The following is a 26,081-nucleotide window of genomic DNA, read 5'->3' on the forward strand; positions in this document are numbered from 1 at the left end:
GTGATTCATGAGTTTTAAACCATTCACAATAACGAGTTCTCATTTTCTGTTAAGCTCCAAGTCGTGTATTACAGATAGGCATGCTTTGTAGACGTCGAAACCAAGAACTTTCTTTACTGTCCTGTGCGCCGTTAATATTGGAATGTTTATCTGTTGCGCCAAATGTCATATTGACTTAAAAGGATATTTTAAAGTAACCTGCTCGAAACTGGTACCAAATGATTTTCTGTTATAACAAGAGTCTCCCACATCTTGGAGCATCGTTCACGAAACCCGGTTCACGGAGTATCACGATGTTACGAAGTACAATTAGCAGACTTGTCACGAAATTTTGTTTCTTACTTTCCGAATAATGACGAGCTTCTCGAAAGACGGAGTTCATTAAACTCTTTCCTCCTTACGTCAACATGGTTCAAAATCGGCGTCTTCAAGGTGACATATAATTTCTTGTTATACGTTTCACGTTTTTTTTATAACAAATCAGTACTTTCATCACGTCCCCAATGATAATGAAGATGTATTTCAATTAAATAATATATTAGGCATCTACCTATGAGATAATCTTTCGTTTTCTGGATACCACACGAAGAGATTTCCTTTATATCTCCTAAAACTGAGGAATTTTAGTTCTTTTGAAAATTGTAGGTGAATGAATGAATAAATAAATAAATAAATAAATAAATAAATAAATAGAAGAATAAGTGAATAAATAAGTTATTTAATGGTTAGGCGAATAGGTGAATGAATAAATAAGTAAATAAATAAATAGACGAGTATGTGATTACATAAATTAATTAATGATTAGGCGAATAGGTGAATGAATAAGTAAATAAATAAATAGGCGAGTAGGTGAATAAATAAATAAATAAATTAAGTAAATAAATAAATAAATAAATAAATAAGTGATTAGGCGAATAGGTGAATGAATAAATAAGTAAATAAATAAATAGGCGAGTAGGTGAATAAATAAATAAATAAATTAATGATTAGGCGAATAGGTGAATAAATAAATAAATAGGCGAGTAGATGAATAAATAAATAAGTGATTAGGCGAATAGGTGAATGAATAAATAAGTAAATAAATAAGTAGACGAGTAGGTAAATAAATAAATTAATTAATTAATGATTAGGCGAATAGATGAATAAATAAATAAATAGGCGAGTAGATGAATACATAAATAAATAAATAAGTAAATAAATAAATCATTAGGCGAATAAGTGAATGAATAAATAAGTACATAAATAAATAGACAAGTATATACATAAATAAACAAATAATAAATGGGCGAGTAAGTGAATAAATAAATAAATAAATTAATGATTAGGCGAATAGGTGAATGAGTAAATAAGTAAGTAAATAAATAGGCGAATAGGTGAATAAGTAAATAAATTAATGATTATGCGAATAGGTGAATGAGTAAATAAGTAAGTAAATAAATAGGCAAATAGGTGAATAAATAAATTAATTAATTAATGATTAGGCGAATAGGTGAACGAGTAAATAAGTAAGTAAATAAATAGGCGAATAGGTGAATGAATAAATAAGTAAATAAATACATAAGCAATTAGGTGAATAAATAAATAAAATAAACATATAGGGTAAATTAGGGTCTGTTGGACAGTTGGGCATGTTGGACACTTTGTACTTTAACGTGTTACCTCGTCACTTGTGGGCACCACATTCTGCTAGAAATCAATGCCGGAAGTAGCCACGAGTGGCTACTTCCGGCATTGATTTCTAGCAGAATGTGGTGCCCACAAGTGACGAGGTAACACGTTAAAGTACAAAGTGTCCAACATGCCCAACTGTCCAACAGATCCTAATTTACCCTAAATAAATAAATAATCAAACACACAGAAGAACGGATAGACAGGCAAATAAATCCGTCTTCATATGATTGTGAGAAAACAAAAATAACATTCATAACAGGGCACAAGAACTAAATTGTCGCGAAATATAAAAAGTATGTAATGAGAAATTATATAATAAATGGCAGGCATTTTCCTGCTGATCCTGAGCTGCGATCGGTCGTGCTTTCGATTCCTACTTTGGATCATTATCTAGATGGGTTTTTTTCAGACTTTTATCCCCCAACTCTAAGGCGAATGTCAGGTAATTTATGGCGAATCCTCTCCAAATACCAACTATCACCAAATTCATCGACGCTATATAACCTATTAGTTGATACAGCGTCGTTAATTAAACGACTAACAACGATAATGCATACCATCTTAGTTACACTAATTCTTAGAATAAAATCTATTTCCATCGCTTAGATTCTGCGATAGAATATTGAAAAAAATACTCGTGATTGATTACTGTATTGTTGTAGCCAACAACTTAAAGCTTAAATAATTTCAATCAAAGATATTTTATTTTCATTGCTTAACATCATCCGAATGAACACAGGGTTTAAAATGTATCTAATTTTGTAATTGCTAATTCGAATTTGGGTAGTAACGTTTAATTATATTAAAATAATTTAATGACAGACATGTGAAATTAATGTGATGTTTCAAAGGTGAAAATGAAACCTGAGAATGATTCCCTTCAGGACAGGAAAATCCGACAGTTCAGGAAATTTTGTGATTGGATTTTTCCCTCCATTAATTTATTGATATTAAAAACTATAATGCGTATACATTTTATCTAACGTAGGGAAAGTTCTTGTAAATTATACCCATTTTTATTAGCCGTAGCGTCGCGCTAAAGGTGTTGCATTACGAGCTACAAATCCCAATTTGTTGTATCTAATTTAAATTACTATAAATCTAATAAAGGTAACAAATACAATTTCCACGATTTTACAACAGTTAAAGAAAACTGTAAGGTATGTTTAACCATCAAACGCAGGTTAAAATAATGAATAATGTTATCAAAGGATCTACAATAATAACAATTGCGGATATTTATTCCTGTTACTCTAACCACTCTAACGTTTTTCCAAGTTTTCACTAAATGTGTATTTTGTGACTTAGGATGGTTTTTGCAATAAGCGATTCAAATGTGATCGGAGTTGTAGAACCATCGAGTACTTAATTAAACAACGTGGGCGCAAGTTGTAATCCTGACAGTAATTCATCTGATTTTAACGAGCAAGCATCAGATGGAATCCTAAAGCATCTAAATTGTTATGTAATGTGCTATTTTATCACTTATTTTCATATTAATTATCATGATAATTTTATGTTGACAAGAACAGTGAAAGTTTCTTTTTAATGTGTAAAAACACATCCAAATTGTTGCTATTATGCAGATTAAACGTGATAACGATGCCTGAAGACCTATTCATTGTGCAAGAGAACTGGAAGAGTAATTATTTTGTACACGATTCAGTGATTCACTGAAAGAGTGAGCTAACAGCTGTAATGTGGAACGCTGATCTGCTTCAGAATCAATTACTGACATGTATTTATTGTAAGTACCTGCTTCAGAATTTTTTTGAAGATATTAAAACATGTGCTACTAGAAAAAACATACTTTAGTCTCCCAGAAATGTACTTCCACTAAACTCATAAAATTGTATATACTGTATACCTTTTGTAGGTTAGGCCACTCTCTCATTTCCGTGCGTGGTTGCTGCAGCAGAACAATGTTAAGATCCGGATGCTAGACGAGTTATAATTGGATGTCAGATAAATTATATTTTTAATTGGAGGGATATGTGAGCCCACCGCTGACATTGCCTGCTTTCCTCTCGGTGAAGGCGACTTCAATTTTCTTTTTGTCCTGAAAGTTGCCAACAGAGCAAATTTGTCCGATTTGAATAAAATTAGTTGGCCTACAACTTGGTAAATAAAAAATAAAGCTAAAATTCAAGGAAAGTCAAGTATAAGTTGTGGTAAGGAAGGCTATTTAAAACTCAGCCTAACCTAACCTATTCCGAAATTATTTATAATTATAATTTCCATACATCTATAATTTAATATTTGTTTATGTGATTCGGGTGTGTCATTTGATCCCAGCAATTAGTTTTCTTGTATAAGCAATAACGAAAAATTACAATAAAATTACTCTGTCGCCTGTAGTAGCCGGACACAACCAGTGTAATAGAGTATGTGACCTCTCTGTTCATACCTATATGCCCTGATAATGGAACCTGTATTTACAAAGTTTGGAAAGTAACCTGACGATTTTTAGTATAAATAAAAACACAACCAATTTGTGCAATAATGTGCGTTTAATAAATATTGTACTAGCCTACATCTCAATGCATTTTAGGAAAATAGTATTACTGGCAATTTTGTGCAGTTCATATTTCGAAAATCCTGCCTGTGAAGTGCCCGTCTTTATTGCGAACAATTCATATAGACGTTCTCACAAATTTTGCATAACTCCGTCCAGCATGCTGCAGCAATGCGTTCATCTTCCTGGCTGCCGTATTTTGGATGTTGATTTTCAACGCGTCAGTGACCTAAGGACGGTTTTTGAAGACTTCAATTTTCAGGTAGTACCACAGGAAAAAATCGCAGGGATTCAAATCGTGCGATAGTGAGGGTCATGTGCGACAACCTTGTTTGGTAATGGGAACATGTTGCGAAGAACGTTCATGGATGTCCAGATATATGGGCATCGCCCCATCTTGCAGATACCGCAGCTGCCGAGGATTTTCTTCTACCCAGTAGCGGCAATTTTGTGTATTGTCGTCATCACACAATATGCCGGAACACATCATCTGTCATGACTTGCAGCAAACGGTCACAAAGGTTTCGTCTACTGACCTTGTCGACATCATTCAACTTTTTGCACAATATATTGTCAGTTTGTAAGGCTGGAAATTTAAATCATTGTACAGTATGCGACGAACACTCTGGTCTAAAATCCCCAGAGTAATGACGTATGTAAATGCCGATTTGCTAGGACTTCGCAAAACAGAACGTCGAACACTGTTCGGAAGTGCAAACTATACGCTGTCACCACGTGTTCGTTTCATAGCTGCGCCATCGCATGATTGAAATGTTTTTAACTAAGGAACAATTGAATATCGTTACTTCGTGCTACTTCCGTTCAGCGTTGCCAAAATATTTATTTAAAAACCGTCAGATTTACTTGCCGGAATCTGTAGTTCCAAAACGTTGGAAATGTAAAATTTCAGGACACAGTGGAATACCCAAAGGTCTATTGATGACTTAAATATACTCGTAATAATAAAACCCTACGTTTTAAAGTAAAGTTGAACAAAACTGTTCTGAATTTATGAAGAATTAAACCCGTGACTTTATACAGGGTGTATCCAAAGGTGAAGTCAGTCATTAAGGACGCGATAAAGAACCTGATTTGCTTAAAAATATACGGTATTAATATTTTTTTTCGAATTTGTATCCGTTTTCGAGTTCCACGTTGAAAAACGTTCCTATGAATGTCACACTTTGTGGGCTCATTTGTTATTTCATTTTGTTTAATAATCATGGTAAATTGCGTGAATAAACATAAACTACTCTGGTATATTATCAAACTTATCGGAGCAGATGTTCAAATCTCACGTTACAAATTCTGCATTACCTGCTGTCGTATTTCCGCTGCAGCTGTGTGAATCATTGCGACTAATCATATTTATTTGATATCACAGAATTATAGACACGTTCCTTCATGGAGATCTATAGACAGAAGCTCAATGGTGTCAAGTCTGGAGACCGTGCCGGCCAAGAAATGGACCATCCCTTATCACAAGTTGGAGAAACCGAATTTAGGCTGAAAAAAATACAGTAAATTCAACACAACACACTATATATTTAGCGAAATAAAACGACAAATGGGTATATAGAGTATGATAATCAAAATAACAGTTATCATCATGCAACTCGAAAATGAGGACGAATTTAAATAATATATATTCATATTTTTGCAGCAAATCTGGTCTTCTATCACCTCCTTATCGATTGACTTTACCTTTTGATACACCCTGTATATATATGGCAGAAAAACTAAATGTAGTCCACAAGAGCAGTGCAGACTACATCGTCTCCTGCCGTTTCCAGTAAGCTGCAGACGTTCGATGACATGACACACAACCGCTTTATCCACAAATACTGTGCAGTTTTTAGAGGAAGACGGCAGCTAATTAGACTGTGGTCGAGTTCTGCTCATAACTCTGTATGAGAGACAGCTTGGACGCTTTTTATTTCCTACGTAGCTGCTCATTGTCTAATCTCTTCATAATTGAATGTAACATTCATTATGCTGACGATTTAACCAAAGGGAAACTTAATTATGTAGACCTTGCACACATTCAACTTTCCTTAACTATCCTCAAATGGGCAACCTTGACAAGCACAGAAGTGTTGTAAAACAATCCACAGCTGTCGAGTGAATTTTCAAACAAGAGACCTTCAGCCTGTGCGCGGTGAACTTAATTATATCGTTTCCTTGACTTCTCTGTATTCAGATGCTGTAGTTCTAAATATATTAAAATGTAGGCTATCTTAATATTTCAATTGGGTTTTTTCTCGTAAGAACTATGGAAGTGAATAGAAATAACATTTTAAATTTAATTTTCTAAGTTTTCCAGTTAAATATTAGTTTTAGAATAAAATTATAACTTTCATAGGATTATTCTGATTCTGGGTTATGAGTTTGTTTTAAAAATGGACAAAAGTCAATCTTACTTTCAAAGTGGACAATGTCATTTTCAAGTATGTTATAAAGTGCTTTAAACTAATAGTTCTAAATGGAGACCTGAATTATTTTGTTAATAAAGTTACCAATATGACGCACAAAAATTGTCATACCTTATACTAGAAGTTAACGTAATGAAACAAAAATATGGCTATACAGACAAATAATAAAAATGACTCTTGTCCGTCTTTGATACAAACCATATAATCATTTAAAATGTAATAATCATATTCATTATATTTGTAATAAATTACGTAAAACATTATGTTACTTTGTTGTACTAAGAAATATTTTGTCAATTAACTGTTTACGTATAATTTATTTAGCATTATTTCAATCTATATTTATGTATGGTATTATAGGTTGGAGCGGATCTTATAAATCCAACCTTTATCCGTTAATTTTACTACAGAAAAAAGTATTAAAAATTTGTTTAAAAAAGCAGAAAGATTACCCAACTGAATTGTTGTTTAAACACTTAAAAGTTTTCAATATTAAACAAATATATTATTTTATTTTATTAAAATATTTTCATAGAAATTTTAATAACTTTGAAAGGTATATACATAAATATAGAACTGAAAATATGAATTCTCTGCGTTTGTGTGAACCAAAATGTAAAACCAATGCAGCTTTTTCAAGGTCCTAGATTATTAAACAAATTTTATAAAGTTTATTCCAATATTATTTTAACCACGAATCCTCTCCAAATTAATAAAAAAATATAAAATATTGTGTTGGATTTATAGTTTGGGTTTAAACATATTAAACACTTTTTAATCTGTATTCACTTTCAATGAGTCTTACTCATTTAGGAGTGGGCTAGTTTATCTTTCTTTGTATTTATTAATTTGTATTCACCTCAGACTTACTAGCAATAAAATATAGGGTGGAGCCAGAGTGAATTATAATAGTAGGCAGAGTTATAATTGTTACTACCTCCATGTTAATTATATAGGCTAATCAGTGCAGTCATTAGAACCAGATACATAGCTCCTGAAGCCGTTATCCCTGTGAACTAGCAGTTTAGTTTTTTAATATATATATATATATATATGTTACAGTCTTGTACGACAGTTACATTTACTATTTAGATATAATAACATAAGTAAGAACAATGAGCAAAATTAGAATTTATACCTGCTTGGCTCAAATGGTAAACTGGCTAGCAACTTGCGTTTAGTAGTACTGTGGTATCAAACACAACTTGGGCAAGCGTTAGGGCGGTGACCAGTGGTTTGCAGTGCGTCCTTGAGCTCAAAGATACAGCATCACATCCTTTCACACATCTTATCCGCCGTCGCCTGTAGGCCAAGGTAGTATTTCAAGTAGTCGGCATTCCGAATGAGCACCTACTGGATAATTGAGGACCCGTCAGCTAACAAACGAGGGCCTCAGATGTTCCTGACTTGTGTTAGATTAAGAAATTTGTAGATGAGTGAGATTCATCTTAATAACGAACATTTTTATACACATTCCTTTCTTTTTATTTTGGGGAATTTTATACTATAGTCGCGACGCTGTTACTTCCGGCGTGACTCCTCCTCTTTGCTTACGTCTTAGAAAGTGAATGCTCTATAAAGTCTAAGTAGGTAGTATCGTTCGCCATTTTTGTTCTTTCGTTGCCGAGCTGCCGGACGAGGGATCTATTTGCCACACCGTTAAGCATCATGTCGTAGCTCATATGATAATAAATCAAGCGCACTGTAATTGAGCAAATAATTGAGCGGCAAATAACGCCAACGAAAGAGCCAAAATGGCGGGCGATTATATTAAGTATTTATCGAGCCTTCTTTATCTTTATCAGCGAATCACAAGACGCACACGTTTAAATGTAGCCGACCTGCAACGTGATTGGCTGCCGGAATTAAGAGCGACGGGACTTTAGTGTTATGCACGTATTTTTCCGAATGAACACTTGAGGGATACTTGAGGACCCGTCAGCCAACAAACGAGGGCCTCAAATAAACCTAAGTTGTGTTTAGATTAAGTCACTTTTTTAAGTTTGGAGAATTTGAGACTAATGTTATGCATGTATTTCTCCGAAAATAAAATGGGTTTCAAAACAGTTGCCATGTTTCATTTTCGAAGATCTCGCACTCTAGGCGAACATCTCCAGCAAGTCTCTTCATTCTGTCCACAAATTCGGTGAAAGTGATACAGTTGTAACTTATAATATACGATTTTTGGTTGCAAATATTTCCTAAACTGGCAACGTGCAGTTATTAGTCCAGTAGTTTTTTTATAGGATCTAAATTGCTGTAAGATTTTGCTTTGAATTCTTGACAAGTAATTTGCCAGCATTTTCACCTTCCATGGTGTCCTTTCCTGGTGCATTTGTGAAGTTTTATTCTTTTCATTGAGCGTATTCCGAATCTCAGCGCTGAGCAATCTGATAGCATCACAGTGTTCCGAATTTCACCGATGTAGTCACTGATGCTCAACCGGTGTCGCACCGGTTCCATCAGCTTGCAGAGGTAGTGGCAGTCTCCATCAGCCGCCATCAGTGAATCTGATAGGTTCTTGTATAGAGCGGGAATTAGCAGGCGAATGACATCGTGCACTGTTGTGTCATGGCGGTGTGTTTTGCTTTAGTTCTGCTGTATTGTTGTTAATGAGCACAACGTAAAAACAATATGTTAATGGCTTATGAGCGAACATGTCAACGGACCAGTTATTACTACCGGTTCAAGAAATAAATTGTTTATGATCTCTTTCTCTTTGAACGAGATGACAGTACGGAAATTTCGCAAAATTTTGCTAGCGTAGCACAGAGAACAACTTATACAGTCGCCATGACAGCCATCGATCCTTCCAGCAGTTTTGTTCCTATTTTGCTGCAGCGTGACGTCATTGTTATCCACCGGTCCGGTGAGATTCGGAATACGCTGATAATTAATAATAAATGACGTCATTACTCTGTTCTTATTTAGTGAATAGTAAGTTGTCCACATAGTTTGAAAGTCAGAAAGTAATGATTACTTTTTGTTTGAAAAGATTTTTTTTTTCATATATTCATAATTGTAATATATCGTCGGCTTAGAGTGTCAACCTGCGACCGCGAAAAAGAAAATTTTACAAGGGAAGCAAAAAACTAAGTTTAAATTAACTCTGAAACTTTAGAACCAAATTCAAAGTACAGATTTGTACCTTTACTTTAGATTTGGTCCTAAAGTTTCAGAGTTAATTTAACTCAGTTTTTTGCTTCCTTTGTAAAATTTTCTTTTTGGCGTTTAGCAGGTTTACACTCTAAGCCGACGATATGAGAAAAATACGTTTTGAAACATGTCAACATGTTGCATGAAGATTTATAGCTCATTGACCATACAAATTTATTTGTCTATTTAAAAAAGTCGCAAGTCCAATAAAAACATCGCTGCTACTAACAAGGGAAGGGTTTCGGCTCGAACAGGAATTTTTTGTTAAAAATTTGTACAGACGCTTACCTCACAATGATGATGAAGTCCATACAAGCATTCATTTGTGTAACTCTCCATTTGGTGGTATTGGTCAATACACTTCTTTAAAAATGTACATGAGGATTCTCTAGAAAATGCATAAAACTGTATGGAGCAGAGCAATAAGCACAACACGCAGAAGCAACACCTGAACAATCTTCTGAACCACACTCCAGTGTTGAAAAATCAAATGCCACCTGAATTACATTTTTGAAGTCCGAGACTTGTTCAGGATTCACGTAACCAGCTGACTGCCAGGAATACTGAAGCATAGGGCAGTACACTGGAGCAGACAACTGGTTATGAATAGCAGAGTGCATTTTCATTATAAACACTCGATTTCCCAAATTAAGTTCTGGATTCTCAGCAAGAGTCCTTATGCAATCTGTTATCATCCGAGCATATATTTTGTATTCAGAGGCTGGATATATTTAGTTTTTGTAGGTGGAATGATCATACATTCCATGTCCTAGCCTTGGAATGATTAATTTATTAGGGTTGTGTCCTTATGCACATTCAATGACTCGCACAGCAGTTTACATTTTTGATTAGCTGCAATATTTTCAGACAGAACGTTGGAGAAAAATGTTCTTAAATGAGCTTTAGACATTTTACCGCTCGCAATAGCTTCTAGGCTAGGCTAGGCTTACGGGTAAGGTGTCCCATCCCCTTAACTTGTGCAGTGCTCTCGCCACCCCACAACTTGTACAGTGCTCTAACAGACAAACCACACATTACACAAACGAATGCTTTTGGGAGCTCTACAGAGATGTAAAGATGGGCCTGTATACAAATTTTGGATACGAAATTTCTGTTCGAGCCGAAACCCTTCCCTTGTAAGTAGCAGAAAAACTTGTGAAAATGTTTTGACATTCACTGGAGATATGAAAGATTGTAAGTAATAAACTGAAACCTGTCTGCAGGGCTGGTGGTACTGGCAGCGCAGACTGAGGGCCTCAAAGGGACAGCATTGGTGATCAGTAAGCTGAAGAACAAGCCCCTGGACACGTCGCCCGTCGCCGAGGGCAGGAGTTCAGAGGAAGAGGTAGGAGCTGCAACTATTATACCCATCATGAAACAGACCCACTGCGGAGCATGACTCTGTGGGAGTTTTTCTGTGAGCGCTTGGGTTTCCATAACCACAATCCACATTACGTTATAATCATAACCATGATGTGCATCATTATCACACATAACAACCATGTTCACTATGGCTCGGATTTCTATGACGTCATAATTTTAGCTTGGTCTTTTTTATAAACTTAAATTAAATTAATTACATTTATAGTTTTTCTGAATACGATAACACGGCTTTTATTATTAGTCACATAGATACACATTTTATCATATTCTACCGTTGTCATATTTGAACGAAAATGGTAAAAAAGCATATTTTTGCTCATATTACAATAGTTTTAATAGTTCTGCTAATATTACTCTCGTTTTGTGTCAATGACAAAAGATTTTGTTTGTGTTCGGTTACTTATTTTGAACATCCTTTCCTTAGAAATATTTTATGGTAAAATGAAGTTTCAAGGTATAGTGAGGTTCACATAAGAACAGTTCCTAAACAACAAATATTGCCGTCTTGTCAGTGTTGCCAACTGTTACTAGATATCACACGATCCTACGTACTAAATGACTTATTTACTTACCGTACTTTATGTTTGGAAGGTTATTCTTAATAATTCAATAATTTGTAACATATTTTCGTAGGCAAACTATACGGGAAAGAGATCAATATGTCAAGTATTTTGTCTGGAAATAAGAAATTCATTGGTTTGACTAAACAATTGACTTACGAGACCTAACCTAAAAATGTATTTTGTTTGACCACATGAAATTATTAGTACTAACTCCGAAAACTTACCTGACTATAGTCTTGAATTATAACCACAACGCAACACATAAAATAACTATTATGTATTAACATTAATACTTATATTAATTAATTATTAGTATGTTCAAATTTCACTAGCTTCCAGTAACCGGCTCAGAAATCTAGTACAATTTTAATTTCATGGAACTCCAGTACCGACAAATATTGTCGATATTTGTCTCAGCTGCCAACATACCAGTTATAAAATCACTACCATTTGTAGTAATTGTCAGTATCGAAATTCGAAACGTTGGCAAAAGAAAATTCAACCTGCAAACTAGAAAATCACCACAATCCACTAGCATATGTAGCAATGGGGGAAAATGGTTAGGTTTCATCCTTAGGGTACGAAGTAATCTGATCCGGACTACAACTGGATTCGCCAGCAGTAAGTTGTCAAAACACAAAGGACAACAGAATGAGCGATATGGCCAGATTATTGCTGGTCGGTCTCACCTTCATCCCTCCCACATGTGTGTCACTTAAGAGGTTCCAACCTCGATGTTGCCATGTAGCAATTCATAAACAGTTAGGGACCCTGTTAACATGGCTGTAAAAGAATAACTAGTCACGCAAAGGACAGGTCGGTAATTTTTTTCTCCTCTTTGCCTCGTTCTATTTTTAATAGGCTGAAAATACCGATATTGTCAATATAAGGAATTAATATTCACAAAAATAATTTTGTAAAATTGTGATTAAAAAAGTTTTCTAAGTAATATTTGGACAATATTCAATTTGTTTTGCGTCACATTTCCAAGTTATTATGTCATATTCCGGTATTTTCCAGGGCTTAAGGACATGCATATTTCCAGAGTTCATAGAAATCTGAGCCCTAAGGATCACTTATATAGCAAATATCATTATCTCAATTTGAATTGTATACCTAATGTATAAACGCCCGTAAGCAGTGCTTGGCGTACTTGAAAAATAAGAACGATTCCAGTGAAGCCAACTGCTTTAGATACATCAATTGCATGTCAATGAATGTGAAATAAGTGTATATATTATATTTTGTGGATCTGGAAAAGGCATTTGTCAGAGTGGATTGGAACAAACTGATGGTGATTCTGAAGAAAATATGTGTGGATTGGAAAGAGAGGAGGCTGTTCAGTAATCTTTATATGAAACAACGAGTCAAAGTCAGAATAGGAGAATAAATGTCAGAAGGAAGTAAAATAGCGAGAGGAGTATGACAAGGATGTTCTTTATCACCTACCCTATTCAACCCTGTTTTCAGAATATGGAAGAAAGAAGAATAAAGGGTATGAGATTTGCTGATGATATGGTAACAAACCAGAAGAGGAGACGATATTAAGGGATATGCTACTGGAGCTAAATGACAGCTGTGACCAGTATGGGATTAAGATAAATGCAAAACAAGACGAAGACCATGGTTGTTGGAGGGAAAAAAATAAGAAAATAAACGTGCAAATACTAAATGAGGCAGAGCAAGTGGACTATTACGAATGCTTGGGATGTACTATAAGCAGTAACATGAGCTGCTGGCAGGAAGTCAAACGGAGGATAGCAATGACATAAGAAGCTTTTAACAGAAAAAGAATAATCTTTTCCGGACCTTTGGAAAAAGAACTAAGGAAGAGATTAGTTAAGTGCTTTGTGTGGAGTGTGGCATTGTACAAGGCAGAAACATGGACATTACGACGAAGTGAAGAGAAGTGATTAGAAGCGTTTGAAATATGGATATGAAGAAGAATGGAGCGTGTGGAATGAACAGACGGAATAAGAAATGAAGTTGTGTTGAAAAGAGTCGGTGAAGAAAGAATGATGCTAAAACTGATCAGGAAGAGGAAAAGGAATTGGTTGGGACACTGGCTGAGAAGAAACTGTCCACTGACGGATGCACTGGAAGGAATGGTGAACGGGAGAAGAGTTCGGGGCAGAAGAAGCTATCAGATGATAGACGACATTAAGATATGTGGATCATATGCGGAGACTAAGAGAAAGGCAAATAATAGGAAAGATTGGAGAACGCAGGTTTTGGAGTGAAAGAATGCTCTTCTGTGTGTGTTTTTTCAATATAATTTCATAATTTTTAATGTAATGATTGAAATTACACCGAAAGTAGCTTTGAAAATCAGGGGCATTAAAAGTGATAATGCTCTTTTCTGTCTCCCGAAAAATATGTTTAAGAGCACAAAATGGATTTTTCAGGCGCAGCGAAATGTTGGCAGACCTAGAAAACCTTGGAGAAAACAAATTTAAATTTAAACAAAACTTTGTAGATGCGAAACAGGCCAGTAGGTCTAATCCGTGAACTTTATGATGATGATGATGATGATGATGATGATGATTTAGTGTTGACTTCAACATGGATTGCAGTGCACACCTGTGGAGTATTCCCGATTGGGGCAAGTTACCTGGTTGTGGTTTTTTCCGGGGTTTTCCCTCAACCCAATATGAGCAAATGCCGGGTAACTATCGGTGCTGGACCCCGGACTCATTTCACCGACATTATCACCTTCATCTCATTCAGACGCTAAATAACCTGAGATGTTGATAAAGCGCCGTAAAATAAGCTACTAAAATAAAATAAAAAACATGGATTGCTCCATATGCGTACAAATTCAATTCAAAGGAAGACAACGTAGTACTGGACACGTAATTCCTTTTAATTTCCTTCGGAATGCGACGGAGTATCTGTTGATAGTGATCTTAATTAAACCCTCAAGTTGGTGAAATGCAGATGGCCATGGGAATGCACATACATATCTCACAGGCCGCTAGGTCTTCCGGTTCAATTGTTGTGCGCAGGATGTCCGGTGCAAGTTCACTTTCAGCGTTCGATTTCTCTTGTACATTGAAATGTCTTCATAAACTTGCTCACTCCATATTTCATTTTCAATTGAGATAATACAGATGTCGTGCCTTCCTGCAATAAATTCAAGCATGAAACATGTTAATTAAGGTGATAGTTGTCTGCTTGTGATATAATGCCAATCTACAATGAAAATATCGACAATGTTACCAGGACGATTTTTATTCAAAGCTATCTTCTTTACACTGTTACCTGACAAAGGAAAGAAAATCGAACAAAAACATAGGCTACTTACACATTCATATGAAAAAATTAAAAATATAAGTTCTTTAGGTTCCTGGGTAAATAAATAGCACGGGAATCCGACTTAGTAATTTTTTTTTAAATCACTCGGATAATCTATAAAATGAAAAAAGCACACAACACTGTGGTTCCTATAACTTCACCCGTCCAAACCAAGTAATAACATTTCTTTTACAACCGTATTTTTGTAAAATGAGACAAATTCTAACGCCATGTTACGCGCTGTGATGTCAACTTTTCAGCGCTACCAGTGTACGCAGAAGATATACCACAAAGCGAATACGCATTATACAGAATGTTAAAAAAAAAGTATCCAATATTTTAGGAGGTGATAGTATGCCTCAAAATAAGAATATAATGTCTAATAAACATGGATCCTACGACACATACTTTCTGAGATCTGAACACTTGTTCATAAAAGGTGCTCAATGTGACGTCCATTCATGGCAATGCATTTCTCTCCCCTACAACACAGCAGACTACCAGATATCATACCGTAGTTGACATCCTTGGCATGGAATAATGATATGTCGCAAGGAATACTGAGAACAAAAGTCTGGTTGCGGATATGAGCGGGGTTCAGCAGAGATGGTGTTGCGAATTTTCGTAATCAGCATGTGTGGGCTGATGAAAATTCCCATGCAGTTGAAGAAACAAGGCATCAGCACCGATTGTCAATCAACGTATGTGCAGGCGTTCTTGGCGATAGATTAATAGGGCCATACGTGCTACCACAGAGACTTTCAGGACTTTCTTATTAACGTATTGCCAACCTTGCTGGAGAATGTGCCATGTCAGCAGGACTACAGATGTGGTTCATGTACGATGGCGCACCAGCACATTTTCTCCGCATTGTGCGTGAACACCTTACGTTGACATTTCAGGACCGCTGGATTGGTCGGGGAAGCCCCACCCCTTGGCCTGCTCGTTCCCCAAACCTAAATCCCCTAGACTTTTGGTTATGGGGACACATGAAAGAACCAGGCCAATTTCAAAGAGTGCGTGATTCCTTACGCCAAAGGGCAGAGGAATGCATTGTCATGAATGGACGTCAGATTGAGCACCTCCTATGAAGAAGTGTTTAGATCTCAGAAAGTATGTGTTGTAGGTCCTATGTTTATTATACATTATTTTCTTGTTTTGATGCATACTAGCACCTGCTAAAATATTGGATACTTTTTTTAACACCCTGTATTTTTGGTCCAGGGAAAATATTCGTCTTTTATGAAAGCACTTTCGTATTTTTGGTAATTTTCGTGGCGTAACTCAGTGGTATTCAATGTAGTGGTACACGTACTCCCAGGAGTAAGCATTCCATTGATTACGCATGTAAAAATGCTGACATTTATGCATTATGAATGAGTGTTTTAATTTTTCCGCTACCCGTTTAATCTCAATCTTCTCTTGCAGACGAGCGCGGAGTCATCACCTGCGGAATCGGTGCCTCTGTCTGCGCCGGCGTCGGGGGGTGGCGAGGCCGCCAATGCCACGACCAAGTCTCCGCTGACGGGCATCCCGCAGATCGACTACGTGCTCGATCCCAACCTGCCGCGCGAGCTCAACGGGTACAACCTCACCGACTACCCCTTCTACGACCGCGTGCCTGACGAGATCGACTTCAAGTGTGACGGCTTGCACGACGGTTTCTACGCCAGCATCCCGCACAAATGCCAGGCGAGTACCTACCCATTACCTACCTACCTACCTACTTATTTATCTACCTTCCAACACTCGCTCATCAATGTTATAACAACGCCTTTCAATTCCCAATATATAAGCCAGTCTATCATTCTTCTCTTATATATGAATCGATTGTGTCAGAGGAAGAACAGTTTGTTTGTATACATCTGAATTCTGATTAGTATAATTTGTAGCTAGTCAGCAATGTATGCAGTGAAGAGGGGAAATGAACTGGAGAAACTGGCCACACTACCTCATTATCTTCTGGTTTAGTTGCCTCACTTGCCTTATTGATGTGACGAGGTTCAAACCTGTCTTCGGACAATTGATTAAACAACACCATTTACGAATATATGTGTATTTCTGCATTTAAAATGGATTTTAATCTTCTTATTTCTTCACTTATCATCCATAACAAAATATCCTTAGTAGCTTTACACCTTCCTAAATTCCGAAAAGAAAAAAGTATATGATTATGTCTCGTGACCAGAATATTGTACGAAATGGAAACATAAAAATTGGATATTTATCCTTCGAAGGGGTTGAAAAATTCGAATATCTTGGAGCAACAGTAACAAATATAAATGACATTCGGGAGGAAATTAAACGCAGAATAAATATGGGAAATGCCTGTTATTATTCAGTTGAGAAGTTTTGTCATCTAGTCTGCTGTCAAAAAATCTGAAAGTTAGAATTTATAAAACAGTTATATTACCGGTTGTTCTGTATGGTTGTGAAACTTGGACTCTCACTTTGAGAGAAGAATAGAGATTAAGGGTGTATGAGGATAAGATTCTTAGGAAAATATTTGGGGCTAAGAGGGATGAAGTTACAGGAGAATGGGGAAAGTTACACAACACAGAACTGCATGCATTGTATTCTTCACCTGGCATAATTAGGAACATTAAATCCAGACGTTTGAGATGGGCAGGGCATATAACACGTATGGGCGAATCCAGAAATGCATATAGAGTGTTAGTTGGGAGACCGGAGGGAAAAAGACCTTTGGGGAGGCCGAGACGTACATGGGAGGATAATATTAAAATGGATTTGAGGGAGATGGGATATAATGGTAGAGACTGGATTAATCTTGTACAGGATAGGGATCGATGGCGGGCTTATGTGAGGGCGGCAATGAACCTCCGGGTTCTTTAAAAGCCAGTAAGTAAGTAAGTAAGTAAGTAAGTAAGTAAGGAAGTAAGCTTTACATCTTCCATTCTTCTTAATGTCCTACAAAATTAACTATTGAATTTTAATTTTATCTGCAATTAAGACATTAGCGTAAAAACGGTCTATCTCTCAAAATGGAAAATCTCCAGATTAGTGCTGCTATCTCTTGGTTGCTAGGGACATTGACTATTTATGAGCGATTTAACCTCAGGAAGAATCGTGGAGGTTAAATATGTTCCATCAGAGTTCTTGTGTTTATAACATTTTTTAAATTCATTTTTTTTTCCTCTTAAAAAATGGGGGTTAGACCGTTTTTCGTTTTCAATTGTATTTTACATACGCGCTTGAATGTACGTTCAATTTCGGTTTTTGGCCTTTCTTTCAACAGTTTTATTAATCATCTGCAATAATCTGTTTCATATCTTTTTGAGGCCCCATCCTTTGCCTTGATTCGAATATACTACAGCGTAATATTATAGACGATTAAAAATGATACCATTTAAAATTAGTACAACTTACTTACTTACAAATGGCTTTAAGGAACCCGCAGGTTCATTGCCCCCTCACATAAGTCCGCCATCGGTCCCTATCCTGTGCAATATTAATCCAGTCTCTATCATCATATCCCACCTCCCTCAAATCCATTTTAATATTATCCTCCCATCTACGTCTCGGCCTCCGCAAAGGTCTTTTTACCTCCGGCCTCCAACTAACACTTTATATGCATTTGTGGATTCGCCCATACGTGCTACATGCCCTGCCCATCTCAAACGTCTGGATTTAATGTTCCTAATTATGACAGGTGAAGAATACAATGTGTGCAGTTCTGCGTTGTGTAACTTTCTCCATTCTCCTGTAACTTCATTCCTTTTAAATTAGTGCATATCTAAATATAAACAAAATACCTAATATATTAGACTGTTTTACTGTTTTACTTGTTTTTAATTATTACGTTTTACTATATTTTAAATGTAAAATTTATTAAACATCACAGAATAGAAAAAGCTTGAGAAACTCTATAACAACGAATGAATATGAAGAAAATAACCTACTAACATGTCACAGAGGTGGAGGACAAACCAGGAAGGAAATGAAGAAGAGGAAATGTTATAATACAAAAAACTTCGGAAAAGGTTCTCTTTGAAGGCCTCCCGCAACAGTGGAAACGTCTTTGTTCGGTGATGATGATTATTATGGTAATTATAGATTTTTTAAAGAAGAAATGTGGGGTACCAGTCTTTGTTTATTTTAAGTCTTATTTCCAAATTCGTCTGCATAGAATGGAGAAGCTGTGAACAATTTACAACAGTACGGTATAACCACCCTCAGAAATGCTTGTCCAGAGTCTCACATAGGCTTACTAAAACAATACGAATATAAGGCATCAGTGTTGACTGTGCCTGACACTCCCAGCCTTCACTTTCCCTCTTCGACGAGTTTTTTTTTTCCCCCTCTAGTGTTCAATCTGTTTCGCTTTTTCCTCCATGCAGCGATACCAGAGCAGCTGCAAGGTTAACGGCAGCAACTAACCTCTAAACAAATAGCTCGCTCTGGAAAATTACTGCCCGAGGAGGGCATTGAAATAGCGACCACCTGAAAGTAATATAACTTATAACCCTTTCACCGAGACCATTAAGTCTTGGTCGGGACTCGAGAAAGACGCATCGCGACTTTGTTAAATGGATGGGACAGATACGCGGACGGACGGACGGACAGACAGACATGCACCATTAATTGCATCGGCCGGACTTTCGAGGTGGGCGTGGAGGTGAAGGTAACTAATGAAGCTGATATTGTTATGCCAGCACTTTCCCATTTCATTCCGACTCCTATCTTTCAAATTCGAACTGTCCTTTCGTTTCTGTTCTCCTTTACTTCGTGACAACTGCTCGTGTGTTCGTGGGTTTGATCCTCGGAGAGTGCAAGCAATTTTCTTTCCTTCCCTTTTTATAAGGATATGCGCTTACCAACCAACATAGTCATTTTAGGAACAATTATTCATCTGGATCCTGACTCTGCTCACTTGAAGAGGTAATTTATAATTTGGATTTCCTTTCACACTCTACACGACTTAATTCAGCTAATTAGTTAATTAATAAGTTAATTAATTAATTTACTCCATTCGTTCATTCGATCATCCGTTCGTCCGTTCATTCGTTTCTACCTTCATTCGTTCGATCGTTCCTTCGTTCTTTCGTTCGATCGTTCCTTCATTCGTTCGTTCATTCGATCGTTCCTTCATTCATTCGTTCATTCGATCGTTCCTTCATTCATTCGTTAGTTCAATCGTTCCTTCATTCGTTCGTTAGTTCGATCGTTCCTTCATTCGTTCGTTCAGTCGTTCCTTCATTCATTCGTTCGTTCGATCGTTCAATCGTTCCTTCATTCGTTCGTTCGATCGTTCCTTCGTTCGTTCGTTCAATCGTTCCTTCATTCGTTCGTTAGTTCGATCGTTCCTCCGTTCGTTCAATCGTTTCTCCATTCGTTCGTTCGATCGTTCCTTCGTTCAATCGTTCCTTCGTTCAATCGTTCCTTCATTCTTTCGCTCGATCGTACCTTCGTTCATTCATTCGTTCAATCGTTCCTTCATTCGTTCTTCTTTCGATCGTTCCTTCGTTCTTTCGTTCGATCGTTCCTTCATTCGTTCATTCATTCGTTCCTTCATTCGTTCGTTCAATTGTTCCTTCATTCGTTCGTTCGATCGTTCAATCGTTCCTTCATTCGTTCGTTCGATCGTTCCTTCGTTCGTTCGTTCGTTCAATCGTTCCTTCATTCGTTCGTTAGTTCGATCGTTCCTCCGTTCGTTCAATCGTTTCTCCATTCGTTCGTTCGATCGTTCCTTCGTTCCTTCGTTCAATCGTTCCTTCGTTCAATCGTTCCTTCATTCTTTCGCTCGATCGTACCTTCGTTCATTCATTCGTTCAATCGTTCCTTCATTCGTTCTTCTTTCGATCGTTCCTTCGTTCTTTCGTTCGATCGTTCCTTCATTCGTTCATTCATTCGTTCCTTCATTCGTTCGTTCAATTGTTCCTTCATTCGTTCGTTCGATAGTTCCTTCATTCGTTCGTTCGATAATTCCTTCATTCGTTCATTCGATCGTTCATTCATTCATTCATTCGTTCGGTCGTTCCTTCATTCCTTCATTCGTTCGTTCAATCATTCCTTCATTCGTTCGATCGTTCCTTCATTCCTTCGTTCGATCGTTCGTTCTTTAAATCGTTCCTTCAATCGTTCGTTCAATCGTTCCTTCATTCGTTCGTTCGATCGTTCCATCGTTCGTTCGTTCCATCGTTCCTTCGTTCGTTCGTTCAATCGTTCCTTCATTCGTTCGTTCGCTCGATCGTTCCTTCGTTCGTTCATTCGTCCATTCCTTCATTCGTTCGTTCTTTCGATCGTTCCTTCCTTCGTTCAATCGTTCCTTCATTCGTTCGATCGATCGTTCCTTCATCCATTCGTTCGTTCGATCGTTCCTTCATCCATTCGTTCGTTCAATCGTTCCTTTATTCGTTCGTTCGATCGTTCCTTCATTCATTCGTTGTTTAAAAAAGTGTGTTGATTAAATTATCTCTGGTCACGATTTTATAGGGATTTGTATTTTTGAAATGGAGTCAAGAACCGGTATGGTAATAGGGGCCCTAAAGTGAGTCACGCCTTCAAAAAGTTTGGGAACCACTGCTCTAACTCATCATACGAGTTCTAGCCCTGTATTCTTGATAAGTTCCAAAACCTTCACTCCTATGTTAGGTTCATCGTACTGCTCAGTGACGGTTCCAAACAGTAGGAGTCTCCTCCTTTCTGATATCTCACATTCAAGCAGTATGTGCTTTGTAGTTTTTGCATGTTTCTTGCACAGTTTACACAGTTTGTACCGTAGATGTTTCCTGAACGACCGTGTCCAGTAATTAACCCAACCGCTTTCTTAAGTTTTCTTCTGTTGAGATGCAGGAGAAACTTTGTGAGAGCTTGGTTGAGATCTTTAACAACTTTTTTGCCGAGAGACTGGCCAGAATATTTTGCCCATCTTTTCTGATGTTCTCTCCAAATCCAAAGTTTAGTGCAGTTTTTTCATTTCATTTGCTAATACCGAAGGCTGGTTCAGGTGTAATGTAGAAGTTTTTTTTTTTGCTCCTTTCTTGGCCAGCTTGCCTGCTTTTTCATTCCTTTCTACTAGTATACCTGGTGGCCTGATACCCATCGCAGCTCCACAGAGTTTTGTGACAGTTCCTGCTTGGGTTTGAAGGTACTCGTATTTTCATGCGATCATTTGCTTTAACTGTCTTTCAATGATAACTTTTAACGATTTCGAGAGGTGAATAAATTTCATTTTCTCCCTTAAAGAGGTCGGTTAAAATAGTTAATGGAAACTTTATAAGTTGTCAGTCATAATAAATTACAAACAAATTTCAGTGGACTCACAAGCCAAATTGGTAGCTTAGACCATCGGCGTAGGAGCTTTTGTCTGCTGATCCGGAGCTTCACTCTGTCGTAGGTTTGACTCCTGCTTGGGCTGATTACTTGGTTCGGTGGGGCTGTCAGGAAGTCTATGCCGAATCCTCGACCTCATCTAGCCAATAGGCCCTAACATATCGTTATCGCCAATTCCATTTACGCTAATAACCTGGAAGTTGATATAACGTCGTAAAATAATTATATATTATTTTAATGTACCGAAGTACATATGATATTTCCATGCAGATATTCTGCGTCATCATACGATGAAAGAGTAATAGAACGGAGAAAAATTCTCTCCGGCGCCGGGATTTGAACCCGGGTTTTCAGCTCTACGTGCTGATGCTTTATCCACAAAGCCACACCGGATACCCATCCCGGCTTCGGACAGAATCGTCTCAGTTTAAGTTCCAACTCATGGATTCTGTCCGACGCCGGGGTGGGTATCCGGTGTGGCTTAGTGGATAAAGCATCAGCACGTAGAGCTGAAAACCCGGGTTCAAATCCCGGCGCCGGAGAGAATTTTTCTCCGTTCCATTACTCTTTCATCGTAAAATAACTAATTAAAAGAATCTGGGTAGTTCAGTTGACAGAGTGCTGGCTTACGACGACCTCGGATCCTAGTTCAAATCTCTCAGTTAGTAGATAAAGACAAGGTTGTCAAGATTCTTCTCGGAGCTCTCCTGTTTTCATTAGTTATTCCATCAAATTCCCCTTTCATTGTCATGTCAGTTTCGTTAAAATATATAATCTCCTGTTTGTATGACATCAGAGCCACCTTCCGCTGCAGTAGATGCTCCTCGCAGTTTGCCCGAACCTTGGTAGATAATAGCGGTGATAAGTTCTAGACAACCAACGAGCTAGAAGCTACTTCGAATAAATTATAAAATCGGTAATTATAGCATTTATAGAAGTTAAGTAATTATCCAACAGAGGTAGTGGAACTGCTTTATAGCGGAGGAAATTCTGTTGGTCAGCTAGTGAGCTCTTGAGCTGTGCTAGAAAGTGGCAGAAACTTGGCAACGCAGGACAGCGGAACCCTGTCCATTGTTACGAGAAATAGAGCGCGAATATTGGATAGGAAGGTGCGCGTGCGGGGAAATCAGCAGCACTACTTAGCGCTTACGGGAACTGATGGCGAAATGCCGCATACCTGACTTAATCACGCTAGCACGTATGTGAGACGGAATTCAACATGTCGCTGCCAGTACATTACAGTTATATCTTCTAAAATCTACAATCATGTCTGCAGGGCCGCCGAGAAGGGGGGGGGCAAAGAGGACGAGTGCATATGGACCCGTGAGCAATAAGGGCCCGTCAGATTGAGTCTGATTACTTTTTATTATAAATAATTATTCACAGATACATACTGGTACTATAAAATTCTGTAAGAACATTTGTTACATGAATTTGACATATTAACTCAATAGTAGAATAAATAAATAGAGATATTTTTACACAAATAGAACAAACATACATACTCAACAATGAACACAACAAATATGCAAACAACATAATATACTGGCACAGATACGTAGACGACATACTCATACTATACAAAGGAAATAAAAGACAAATACACAAACTACACCAATACATAAACAAATTACACCCAAAACTTCTATACACACTAGAACTTGAAAACAACAACTCCATAAATTTCCTAGACATCACCATAACAAAAATCGACAACAAACACACCTACAAAATATACAGAAAACCAATCATCACCACCACACACATACACAACACATCTAACCACCCCATACAACACAAACATGCTGCATTCAGGACAATGGTACACAGATTACTCAACATACCCATGAACCAACAACACTACAATGAAGAAGTGAACACAATCAAATACATAGTACAAGAAAACGGATACAATCCAAACATAATAGACAACATCATAAGGAAGACAAAACAAAAACTTAACAAACACAAAAACACGCAAAACACAACACAAACACAAGAAATACATCACACTAACATATGAAAACAAAAGCACACATAAGATCGCATCTTCATTCAGAAAACAGAAATACAACATAACATACAGAACAGAAAACACACTACAAAGACATCTCAACACACAAAAAACACAAACAAATAAATACGACCACACAGGTGTATACAAACTCACATGTAATAGTTGCGATAAGTTCTACATAAGACAGACAGGCAGATCATTCCAAACACGCTACAAAGAACACATTAAAGCAATAACCAGAGGACACAATACATCCACATACGCCGATCACATAACCAATACTAACCATACATACAATAACATAAATACGGACATGGAAATCGTACACATACAACCCAAGAACCAAAAACTCAACACACTAGAACAATACGAAATATACAAACACACTAAAACACACCCCGATCAAATTCTCAACACACAGATCAACTTCAGTACACACACACTATTCGACTCCACTCTTCAACACATTTCAACAATAAAACATACCCACTTAACAGGCAGAGAAGTTCGAGATGACGCCGTGATCTACTAGGCTCTGAGGATGGTGCGTGAAGCACTGAAACAGCTGTAAGCCGGACAAATCTTACATAATTAACACGAGTAAGTCCACTAGTAATCAATTAATAATAAATACAAATTACCACTTCATATGTAAATATTTGACTTTTATATAACAGAATATCGGTTTCCCGCATTAACCTTCACCGACATGACACTTGAGGGCCCCGGCATTTGCCTGAACTATGTTCCCACCGCTTGTACTGAACACGTTCAATTATTTATTGACTTGTCCTTTTTAACTACCACCGCTGGCCCACCGCAATATGCTAGTGGACTCTCCTAAACCGAAGTTGCAGGATCATGTTTACTTTTCAGTACATTGTATGTTTCATGTCGAAACTTTCGTCTTCTCGTTGTCGTTGTCTAGTAAATTCTGTTCATTAGTGTTATGGGTTATAGTTTAACTGCATAATGGACAAGTACAGGCGTAAGTAGGGAGTTGAGAAGCACAAGGAGAGACAGAAAAAATTGGAAGATATTAATATGGGTGCTAGACTGCGTGAAAAATATCATAACAAAGAGATCAGTCCTGAGCCGAAATATTTAAAATCAATTCATGCCTCTAATTTAGGGCCAACCCCATTGAAACCTATGAATCTCCTAAATAGTCTGAGAGAATTAAAACTGGATAGTTTATTTCCAACTACTTGTATAGCCATTAAATTATTCTATACAATTCCTGTGACAGTTGCTGATGCTGAAAGATCCTTCAGCAAAATGAAGAAAATAAAAAATGTATTCAGATAAACAATGTGTCAAGAACGACTGAGTAACCTTGGCCTCCTTAGTCTGGAGAGCGATCTTGCTAGGTCTTTAAATTTTGATGATGTAATTGATGATTCTGCATCAATGAAGTCAAGAAGAGTTGTTTGTTGATGTTGGACTGGAAGTTAGAAATTACAGGTGTTCCAGGAATAATGTTTTATGAATATAATATATTGTGCTAATGTGAAATTTTGCTAAAAGTTTTCAATGTAATAAAAGTGTATATTTTTAGGTTCGTATCTGTGTATGGGGTTATCTTTTATTTATTTTGCAAATAATTATTATGGTTAGAATAACTGGTAACTTGTAATTGTTGTAATAGTTACTTTTTTCAACAGGGGTCCGAGTACAGTATTGCATAGGGTCCATAAGTTCTGTCGGTGGCTCTGTATGTCTGTGACCAGCATTTTCTTAACATAACGCGTACTCTT

The 26,081-nt window shown here is 37.0% G+C and overlaps 1 protein-coding gene across 3 annotated transcripts in view; it reads left to right on the forward strand.

Moving 5' to 3' along the window:
• The window catches only part of LOC138705777 (uncharacterized), a 189,495-nt gene that overhangs the window by 136,389 nt on the left and 27,025 nt on the right, over positions 1 to 26,081 (forward strand). For all 3 annotated transcript variants that reach the window (XM_069834416.1, XM_069834433.1, XM_069834424.1), the window contains exons 3-4: positions 10,998 to 11,119; positions 16,443 to 16,706. In XM_069834416.1, coding sequence (XP_069690517.1) covers positions 10,998 to 11,119; positions 16,443 to 16,706 — 386 coding nt within the window. The remainder of the gene's footprint in view (positions 1 to 10,997; positions 11,120 to 16,442; positions 16,707 to 26,081) is intronic.

Source organism: Periplaneta americana, chromosome 1, assembly GCF_040183065.1.
Source record: "Periplaneta americana isolate PAMFEO1 chromosome 1, P.americana_PAMFEO1_priV1, whole genome shotgun sequence".
In the NCBI taxonomy this organism is placed as follows: Eukaryota; Metazoa; Arthropoda; class Insecta; order Blattodea; family Blattidae; genus Periplaneta; species Periplaneta americana.